Genomic DNA, 11,476 nt, shown 5'->3' with positions numbered 1-11,476 from the left:
TTGCAGATGCAGAAGGGTTACACCCGTCCCGTGTTGAAGCCATTGCATCAGCATGCCCGCCTAGAGATGTCTCTGAAGTACAGTCCTTCATAGGGATTGTCAATTATTATCGAAAATTCATTCCAAATTTGGCATCTATTTTGGAACCTATAGATGAGCTGAAGAACAGTAAGCAGATGTTTGTCTGGACAGACAAATGCCAAGAAGCCTTTGACTTGGTTAAGAAGATCCTAAGCTCTAATCAAGTATTGTGTTACTTCGATCCAAGCAAAAAGGGTAACTCTCGCAGTGGATGCGTCACCCTACGGGATAGGAGCTGTTATCTCCTATGTGACGGAAGGAGCTGAGGCACCCATTGCCTATGCATCCAGAAAGTTGACTAAGGCCGAGACAAATTATTCTCAACTAGAAAAGGAAGCACTTGCCATTGTCTACGGTGTGAGATTTTTCCATCAGTATCTTTGTAATAGGAAGGTAACACTTCTGACCGACCACAAACCATTGACCTTTCTCTTGGGACCAAAGAAAGGGATTCCTGTGCTTGCAGCATTACGGTTGCAACGTTGGGCTATTTTGCTCTCAGGATACGTGTACGAAATTAAATATCGTACTTCTAAGCAGAATGCCAATGCTGATTTTCTGTCACGTCTTCCCAGTTCTGGAAAGATTGAGAGCCAGCAGGATGAGTTTTGTCGTCAAGTGGACTGAAGAGGCTACTAAGACGAATGAGGCAAAGTTGAAGTCCTTGCCGATTACAACCGAGAAGATACGACAGGCCTCGGAGAAGGATAAGACCTTGTCAAGAGTTCGGATATTTGTCCTGAACGGATGGCCACGTCGAGACGAGATATCACCAGATTTCGATGTGTGGCTAAGGAAGAAAGATGAGATGACAGTGGAATCAGGTTGTTTCTTGTGGGGAACAAGGGTTATTATCCCAGAGTGTCTGCAGCAATACATCTTAGAACTCCACCGAGGTCATCAAGGAATGGTGAGGATGAAGAGTCTTGCTCGGATGCATGTGTATTGGCCAGGTCTTTATCAGGATATTGAACGATTGGTACAATCTTGTGCACCATGCCAAGCCATGCAGACTTTACCATCTGCAGCTCCAGTGAATCCTTGGGCATGGCCCTCACAGCCATGGCACCGAGTACATGTTGACTTTGCTGGACCATTTTTGGATCAGATGTTCTTGTTAGCTGTCGATGCTCACAGTAAATGGCCAGAGGTCATTCCCATGAAATCTACAACAGCTTCAAATACCATTAGAGTTCTGAGAAGTCTATTTTCACGACATGGTCTTCCCATGGAAGTGGTATCGGATAACGGACCCCAGTTCGTTGCAGAGGAGTTTTCTATCTTCTTGAAGAAGAATGGAATCCAGCACATCAAGTCTGCCGTGAAGCACCCAGCTTCTAATGGGGAAGTGGAACGTTTTGTTCAAACCTTCAAGAAGGCCATGAAGAAAGCAAGATCAGATGAAGGTGATGTGCGTCTGAAGTTGGATAGGTTTTTGTTGTCATACAGAACCACTCCTCATGTGGTTACTCAAGAAACACCAGCCAAGATGCTTATGGGGAGAGAGTTGAGGACACGCCTGAGTCAAGTGAGACCAGATTTAGGCTTGAAGCTACAACAGAAGAGAGCTCCCAAGAAAGATAGAGTGAGGATGTTTGAGGTTGGAGAACAAGTAAGGGTTCTTGATCTTCGGATCAATGCTGATCTGAAGGTGGTCTGAATGTGTGGTGACCAAAGTCCTTGGTCCAGTGACTTATCAGGTTGCGGTTGATAGTTTTCTGTGGAAAAGGCATGTTGATCAGATCAGAAAGATGGTACAGCATGTAGATTCCAGGTTGAGGTTGGAGCCATTCAAACCAACGGTACCAAACACAGATATGCAGAGATCATATCACAATCACAGACACCTCAACAGACAAAGACTTGCAAAACACACCAAGTACATCACAGAAACATACATCTCAATCACCTCAGAAAATCACTCCAACTCAACAGAACAGTCAGACAGAGCACCAGCCAAACAAAGAACAAATCTTACGTCGTTCAAAACGTATCACAAAACCACAAAACCAGATTGGTTAAATTTGTAACTTTAAGTGTATATATATACATTTGTGTCAGGCAAAATCAGTGACATTTTAATTTGTTTAGTTAACCTTTGATATGTTTCATGTTATATTGGAAGTACAGTAAATATGAAGCTTTGATGATACATTCTAGCTTATCGATTAATAGTGGATGAAAAGTACTTGTACACTATTGAATGATAAGAATAAGTTTTCTACAATTGTTGTTTTTATTGGAGTAACAGATGACTGCTATTCTCAAACTCTGTATAAAACAAAACAATAATATCTCAAATCAAGATTTTGATATCTAAACTCACTAGTGACTATTAATAGTTTGCATTTAAAATGTTTGCAATTATCAAAGATATAAGCTGTCAACAATTCTGAAACTTAATACTGAAGTCAAATAGACAGAATGTTTCCGTACAATATCCATCTTTTCAAATTTAAACCAACAGACTTTACATGTAGTTCAGTTGCAGTTTATTTGCTCTAATGCCAGGATGTATTTGTCTGGAATGTCATTTTTTTTCATTATAAGATATTGTTGTATGTAAATAACCTTGCGATGTCCATAAGTTCTGGACTTGTCAGGATTGAAACTGTTTGTAAAAAAAACGAACAAACATGCACTTATATGCAGAATGCATGGATATGTTTGTTTTTTTTCGAGAGGAAGGAGAGATGTGGTATAGCGCCACCTTGTGAAGTGTGCTAATAAATGTTGAAGTTAAAATGGTACTTCGTTGATCAGTCTCCGTTGTTAACTTGTCGTGTGCCTTGGGAATGATGTGGGGACAAACACCACACTCGCATTCTTTTTGTCGGTTTAACGAGATATATAATCCTGTTGTACTAAAATCTCCCGTTTTCATGTCAATATACACCAAATATATACACAACAAAAAAAGTAATTCCCCCCTAAATCAAACTGCTGTAACTTTTGAACCGAATTATTTTGAGATATGATATTTCACGGGTGGTTTTATACACTCATTAAGCAGCTCTGGGGAAAATGAGATTGATCGATTGAGTCATGCATGAGTAATTAAAGATTGAATTAAAAATGACCATTTTTGAAAGTCACAAGAGTCGTTTTTCAGATTGTGCAAATACAAAGTTGGGCAAAAATTGTTTTTAGGTGAACTTTATAATGTTATGCTGTTTTACTATCCATCATTTAACCATTTCAGACAAATTTTGATATCGTATGTTCATGGTTGAGTGAGGACGATGTATTGCAGGGGCCGCGGAAGCGGGGAGGGGGGGGGGGGGCCTGGGGGCTTCAGCCCCCCCCCCCCCCCCACACACACTTTTTTCCATAGGCAAGTACAAAAATGTAATACGATTGTGATTTTTGGCATGGTCAGCCTCCCCCCCACTTTGAAAACTGCTCTGCGGCCCGTGTATTGTGACGTGTAATCATAGGGTTTTGGGGTATTATATTTTACAACTTGTTAGATCATGTTAAAATTTGAAAATGTTGATGGCTCCCCCGATTATAGGCCCCTCCCCCATTTAAAATTCTGGATCCACCACTGATCTGTCCATACATTCAACTGATCCTGAGAAATTGTTAGGAAAAGAATACATTTATGCAGTATAAAGAGTATTCATTCCTAAATTTTCGAATGTGCTCGCTCAACCATGAAATGGCTAAAGTTCGGAAAGTGTTTGGTGATAGAAATGAGGGATGATAAAAACAACAGCAATTAAAGACACCTTTCAAACCAAATTTGCCCCCAATATTCACTTTATTACCCTTTAAAATGAGTCTGTGACATTGAAAATACCAATTTTCCCACTTTGATGCGTGCTCACTCATCCATAAACAAACAAATCGATTTCATTTTTGCACAGAATTCTGCCCATAGGTTGATAAACATTACTGCCAAACGACATTGCTAAAGACAGTCTTGAAAAAAAGTTCCACCATATTGAATAAGGGGTTTATGTATGCTTAAACATATGCACCCATAATGTACACAAGTCTATGAGAGAGGAAGTCAAAATTTTAACAAATATGAAATGAGGGTTTGTTTCATGGACAGTTTTTGTTACTTCTGCCAACAGTTATTTCATGAAACTTCGCACATGGCTTCAGAGTAACACTATCCAAAATGTGCGCACACCAAAATAACCATTCGATTCGGTACAGAGCGGGGCCAAGGCCTTGAACTTTCTTCTCATTTGCATAATTTTCGAATATTGTGTGCTCACTGATGCATTAAACATCGGGATTTTCATAAAAATCAAATCAAATGAACTGTGCAAGGAGTTGTGTGACAGATATTCATAGTTACAAATTGCATTTTTTCCAATATCGTAAAAAAGAGCTAATCACATTCCACATGTTCATTCAAGCATAAATGTTTAATTTGACACCTTTGAATCATTGAAGCATGTTAATTGGTCATGAGCATAACAAAAAAGTTGAGAAAAGATCATTTTCAGTTAGAAAAATTAGGCAATACTTGCCTACGATATTTGAAAATCGCATTTTTTGTTTCCAATAAATGTTCATTGAACCGTGAAACGGTGAATATTGTTGGAGATAGTCTTCCCCAAAATAACTGTCATCATATTCTAGCATTTTTCATTGAAAGAAATATGTAAAAATCCAATTATAGCAAATTTGGACTTGAGTTTATTCAACCGTGAAATTTAGCTTAAAAAGTTGTATCGTCTTTTAGAAAGTACCCTTTCCAAGCCTTCTGACTAGTTTTCATGATGAGAATGTGGAATTAGTTCCAATACAATGGAATCAAAGTCGTGATATTTTGCTTGTGACTTTTGAAAAGTGACATTTTGCCTTCTGACGGTGCTCACTGAAGCATGACGTAAGATACATCCACAACATTTACTCATAGGGTAGCTTATAAAATTACCTACACGCTCATGTAAAAATATATCAAAAACTCGCATTGGTTCGGAAATTATTGATGTTTGTTTAGGGGGGGACTTACTTTTTTTGTTGTGTATATTTCCTCGCACTTCGAGTTATTATTGTTTTATGTAGTGGCATATACTTTTATGACTACAAGTGATTGCCATTCGAAAACGAAATAAGATTCGTTGTTCCGAAGGTTCGTATTTTCGAAACATGTAAATTGCCTATACCTCGATATTCGTTAATCCGAAAACGAAAAAGTGTTCGCTAATCCGATTATTTGTGGCGTTATTCCGAAGGTTTGATGATCCAAAAACGAAATAAGGTTCGTTGTTCTGAAGCCCTTCTGAAGGTTCGATAATCCGAAAACGAAATACACTTCGTAATTCCGAAGGTTCATAATTCTGAAGGTTCGTATTTCCGAAACACGTAAATTGCCTATACCTCGATGTTCGTTAATCCGAAAACGAAAAAGGGTTCGCTAATCCGATTATTTGTAGCGTTATTCCGAAGGTTCGATAATCTGAAAACGATAAAAAGGTTCCTTGTTCCGAAGGTTCAATAATCCGAAAACGAAACAAGGTTCGTTATTTCGAACGTTCGATAATCCGAAATAAGGTTCGTTGTTCCAAAGGTTCGTTAACCCGAAAACGAAATAAGGTTCGTTGTTCCGAAGGTTCGTTAATCCGAAAACGAAATAGATTCGTTATTCCAAAGGTTCGTTAATCAGAAAAATGACCGGAAAAGCAGAAGAGGGGCAGGTGTGTGGATCGTTGCTGTTCAATTGTTATGAGGATGGGAAGGCAAGGGCGGCCGAACGAATTTTCGCTTGGGGGAAAAGCCATGAAATTACACTCGTACGTCAAAATGGGCACTTTGGTGATATTTTCACGAGATCATTATCTGCGTGAAGTCATTGTGTGTTTTATAGTAATAAGGTAGAGAAAAGCCTTTTTGGAGTGGCTTCTGATTATGAAAAGATTTTCGCGAGAGAGTATAATGATCGAGCGGTTTGTAAAAAAAACTTCAAAGCTGAAGTTGTAAAACTCGTTTGGGGGGGCAATTGCTGTTAAAATGGTATTATTGCGTGTTACGAGCGTGCATCACAAGCTCAAACTTTAGGGCATTTCAATAAGAAATGAAAATAAAAATTCCGAGCAGTTTCTTATATCATTAAAAAGATGTGCATCTAACCATGGACCCTAGGGTCCATGATCTTACTAAAGAATTAACACAAGCGCAAAGCTAAAACTTAATTATACTGACCAGAAAAGGAACCTGTTAAGAACTGCATTTAGTGACCTCTTCAGGATACATATTTCACCAGTCAAATCATGTGAGTGCGAAGCGCGAGCTGAAAATTGTAATATTCTAGCCTAAAAAATTAATCTAAATGTATACTTTAAAAAAGGGAGTTTCCCATTTTGGAAAACAGCATTTCCCTGTTATTTCTTTTGGGGGTGCAAGTTCCCCCTGCCCCCCCCCCCGGCGGATCCAACGTTCGCCAATAGGGGGCGGTAAAATTGTTCTCACCCATAATTTCCCCCGATTGGCAGCTCAAAGTTGATTTTTGTTTGTTTCTTTCTTTGAAAGGATAGTCCTAACAGTCAATAAGCTTTATTCTTATAGTAAATATGTAATTATATCAAAAGCTCTTTTTAAAATAATGCGAGCGCGAGCTATATTTTTTTCAAATATGATGGGCAATATGATTGTGATCTTCAAAACAAAATGCCTATGGGCAATTCCACAGGTTGGGACAAATCTGTAACGTGAGTAACCGACACATTCCAAAGATTTGCCAGGAGCATAATAGAATTTCCCAAGTTTTGTTTTTATACAAAGGATAGTCAGACTGTGTACTTTGTTGTGATACGGAGATGTTTAGTTCCTATCAATAATAATGGAGTTACAGCTCCAAGTATGAGTCAAGGTGTCTCCAAATGTAACGTGAGTAACCGTGGAATAGCCCCTATGTAAGTAGATAAAAACTGCGAGCAAGAAGTGCAAACAGAAATTTTGAATATAAGGGACATGTTAAAGAATTTTTGCAGTTAGCCATGAAGACAATACATGTTTCAACTAGGGGCGGCGGAACAAATTTTCCTGGGGGGTAAAGCTAAAATAGGTGCACTTATATGCCAAAACGGGCATTTTGGTGCAAACGGATCCCGTAAACGGATATTTTCACTATGAGATTATCATCTATGTAAAGAAGTTGTGTGTTTTGCAGTAATTAAGTTGAGCAAAGTTGTTTTAATTGATTTCTGGTTGATAAAATATATAGAGGTTTTATTTTACGGGAGCAAGCGGTGTGGAAAAAAAATCAAATCTGAAGTTGTAAAACTCGCTCTTTGGTCAATTATTGATTTGATTTATCTATTTACCAACAATATTCACATGTTAACAGGTGATGAAACTAATTGCATACCACTAGTTACACATCATTGTGAGACGATGCGAGAGAATCACTAGCTCAAACTTTTGTTAATTTCATGTAGGCCTAATAAGACACACACACAGGTATCATCTTTCGTTATTACTATTATTGCGTATCCTATTATTTTGTAAGGACAACACCGTTCATGTTACCAAAATGAATTAATTTCATTTTCGGAAATACGAACCTTATTTAATTTTCGGATTTACGAACCTACGATTAACGAACCTCATTTCGTTTTCAGACTAACTTTTGGCTCAGCCCCCTACTTTGAAAACCGTTCCGCGGCCCCTGTAACAAACCTTGGAATCACGAACCTCATTTCGTTTTCGGACGAACGAACCTTCGGAATTACCTCATTTCGTTTTCGGACGAAAGAACCTTCGGAATTACGAACCTCATTTCTTTTTTGGACTAACGAACCTTCGGAATTACGAACCTTCGGAAATCCGAAGCTTCGGAATATCTGAACCTTCGGACTAACGAAGCTTCGGAATTACTCGAATGAATGCGAAATTAATTCTAGGCGATTTTGAACATTTTTTTTATTTTGACCGCCTATTCGTCCGCATGACTAATTCAAATCTAATTGGAATAAAACAAATTGGAAGGTTTGTTAAATAATAATCATGTCTGGCAAAACTTGAAGTCGTTGCCCATATGAATGCATTACCACAGGGTTTTAGTTCAGAACAGATTCGTTAAAAATCTCTTAAAATTCATTACAGTGACAGTTGAAAGACGGGAATCTATGATTTACACTGTCATTTGACAATCATATTTGTTATTAAGACTAATCTATGATAAAAATATCAATAATTCTGTTTCGTTTCATTGTTCCTGGATGCACTGTATATTGTTTTCCATAAAGGCCAATAAATGCATCATCAGTATGTAAAACTGTCTATATTTCATATTTCATAAAAACACATCGAGAAAATCTGATGTACAGAAAAGTACAAGTAGAAAGGTATGACTGCACCAACTACACACACCCATGCACACATCCACTCACAATCTCCCTAATATACCCATAACACACCCTATGATTATGCACAAAGACAAGATTTTTATTAATAACCATTTCTACAACTATCAGCATGAAATTAATATGTGAACTGTGAAGCCATCTTGTGATATATTAAGGACATCTCTCTACATAATAATATACATAATACATTTATAATAAAGGTGAGCAACTTTTAGCAGAGTTATCACAATGCATTGTGGGTAAAAACATAAAAATATCATTATATCTATAATACACATATATATTTCTATAATTATTTCTTTACATGTTATAATACACTGAATTGATTTTTTTTTCGTTTTCATATTCAGTTTTCAATTAGTTTTTTTTTTTTATTCACCATTTCATTGTTTCTGTTCCTTGATTTTATATTGTTCCTTGCTTTTCCAAACATTGTTTCTTTTGTCAATAAAACATATTATGTTGAATAGCTCTCTTATTTGTAAAAGTTTCACTCAAACTCCAATCTCTCATTCTCCCACTCTAAAATTTGACACACTCTTGGAATTTTTATTTTTGGTCATTTTGGTCCAGCACATGCACCAAGCATTGGCATAATGGTGTGTTGTGGGGTGGCAGCTTCACTCCCAAAATTAATAAATATTTGCAAATTTTATCCAATTTCTTTTACTATCTTTTCAGTTTTTCACTTTTCAGACACCAAATTACAAGTTATTCAATTTTTGGTTTTGGTCTCTAACAATGTCCCATAATTGTGCACTGCCCCCTCTATGATGGGAAGTGTTGAAACATGTACATGTATGTTGCACTGTACTGGATTAAAGTTGTCAGCTATCAATAAGCAGGCTGACCTATTAGCCTGTTTTTGCTGGCAGGTGGCAGTAGCAATAAATGCATATCTACTGAATCCGACTGTAACCCATACGGATCAATGTGTCTCCAATATTGGTGCAGTTTGGTCGATCCAAAATGTCAAAAATGACACATTACATTGTAAGAGAAAAGAAACAGAAGACATATTATTGAACACATTTGTTCCATTTCTGAAACAGTTAACTGTTCTTTTCTCTACATGAAAAAATAATGACATTGAATGGTGGCATGTAATCATCATATACTTATGTATACTAGAAGGTTTGCGGTAAATATTATCATCATGATTTATTTGAGATTAGTCTTGGATATTTTTTTTATCAATTTACACAAAAGAAATCTAACTTTACCTTCCCCCCCTTCCTTGTGAAGAAAAAGACACAAGGAATTTTTTGTGAGAAGCAAACGGCAAAATATTATTACGAACATTTAGAAATCTGATGTAAACTGGAATTGTTTTTTTTGGACGGGCACATCGTGAAGGGTAAAAAGTTCCTTTTGCTTTTCAAAAATAGAATCAGACATGATGTAATATTATACAGATACGTTTGCATGGAAAAATAAAATATTTGTCATTTTCAGAAAATTATTTTTATAATATAGACACTTAAAAAAAATTACTGTTGTAATAACATATCAAAATATGTACATAATTCTACACTAAGTGACTTGTAAATATCTTAATTATATTTTTTATATGAAAGAATTGTCATGAAATTTTAAAAAAATGTTTCTGTTTTCAGCACATTGCACATTTTATTTGACTTTATTCCAGGGGGGAGGTAGAAAAGCATTATGAATAGCATTAAATCATGCTTAAAATGCCAAGAAATCTGAGAATAGAACACAATTGTTCTGACCAAGAGGAAAATCGTGCAGTGTTATCTTTTAATCAAACACTTTGTGAAACACCTCCACCCTCTTTGAATTAGCTTGCTTCTGATTTTACATCTGATGCTAGTTGGCTTGTTTGCTTGTTCCTCTTGTGGGGGCGTCGTGGTCAAGTGGTTATGACTCTCGCCTTTCAATAAGAGGGACATGGGTTGAATTCCATCAGCAAGAAAATTATCCACATTGTGCTGCACTCAACTCTGGCACGGTGAATGGGTGCCTGGCGCGAATTCATTCCTTGAAAAGAGAGCATGACAGCTGCTCTGCTAAAGCCATGGTAATTATTCTGCATTGCTGTAGAGCGCTTAAAGAGTTCTGATAAAGTGTTATGTGTTATATAAGCAATCATAATTATTATTATCAACATTAAACTTTCAAAGAATAATAGTTACACCAAATGTTTTGGTACATGTATGCTCATTTCCTTCGATAAGACATTTACCATCATTACCAGATCTCTAGCTGGTAGGCCTTAGATTACAGTATATTTTGGGCAAGTTTATCCCTGATATTATATATATATATATATATATATAGGCACAGCAAAGTTTCAGCTGGTTCAAATGGTCCCTGAGTCATACATGCTGCTTGCATGCATGCATGTGATTACAAAAAGTGTTTGGCCTGGACCAATGTTTTACTAACATCAGGAGCAACAAACCAGCCAAAAATTTTGTAACGAGATGCGTCAGGTGAATATGGGCCGACCAAAATAATCTTTAAAGCTCAAAATCTTAAGATAAAAGAGGGGTATCAAGTATCACTCAGGGACACTTTTCATTAATAGCAATTGATCGCACTGTTGATTCTTAGGATTGATCACACGTAAAAATCAATGTATTCAATCGTAGAAATCAGCCCTGTTTTATCAATCGCTAAGCTTCATAGCACCAGGTCACCTACAAGTCTCTAACAAAGTGAAACAGTGCGCTCAAATAATTAATATTTCCTGAAAATAGGATAAGCTAAAGTTAAAGCTAAATGATAGTAGCTGCTAAACACTAATTTCGTGAGAAAGTCTGTAAAACCAAGGTTAAGTATTGCTATATCATCGTGGGTCTAGATCTGGTACAGTTACATAAACTGAACTTAGTGAAATCATAAAATCTAAGCTGAAATACGATCACACAGAAGATCGCCAACACAGATAGGCACATGTGGGACAGTGTATTATTATTGCTGGAATAATGACCCGACGGAAGTGACCGAATCCGCGCTTATTTTGCTTATTTCTCAGCAATTACACAAGTTCTTCCAGAATCCTTTGGCCCCTTCTTTTTCTATTCCTACAAACAGACACT

The 11,476-nt window shown here is 36.9% G+C and overlaps 1 protein-coding gene across 1 annotated transcript; it reads left to right on the top strand.

The window, feature by feature from the left end:
- The first annotated feature begins 622 nt into the window (after positions 1 to 622).
- Positions 623 to 1,741, top strand: LOC121427938 (uncharacterized protein K02A2.6-like). The gene has a single exon (XM_041624514.1). The coding sequence runs from the start codon at positions 623 to 625 to the stop codon at positions 1,739 to 1,741; it is 1,119 nt and encodes a 372-aa protein (XP_041480448.1).
- The last annotated feature ends 9,735 nt before the right edge of the window (positions 1,742 to 11,476 follow it).

The sequence above is a fragment of the Lytechinus variegatus genome, chromosome 14, assembly GCF_018143015.1.
Source record: "Lytechinus variegatus isolate NC3 chromosome 14, Lvar_3.0, whole genome shotgun sequence".
Taxonomy (NCBI): Eukaryota; Metazoa; Echinodermata; class Echinoidea; order Temnopleuroida; family Toxopneustidae; genus Lytechinus; species Lytechinus variegatus.
The sequence above is the reverse complement of the archived record's forward strand: the minus strand, read 5'-3'. Positions and strand labels throughout refer to the sequence as shown.

Bases quoted from the DNA above. Each gene is read 5' to 3' on its own strand.
- LOC121427938 (XM_041624514.1), top strand. From the start codon at position 623: ATGCCAATGCTGATTTTCTGTCACGTCTTCCCAGTTCTGGAAAGATTG.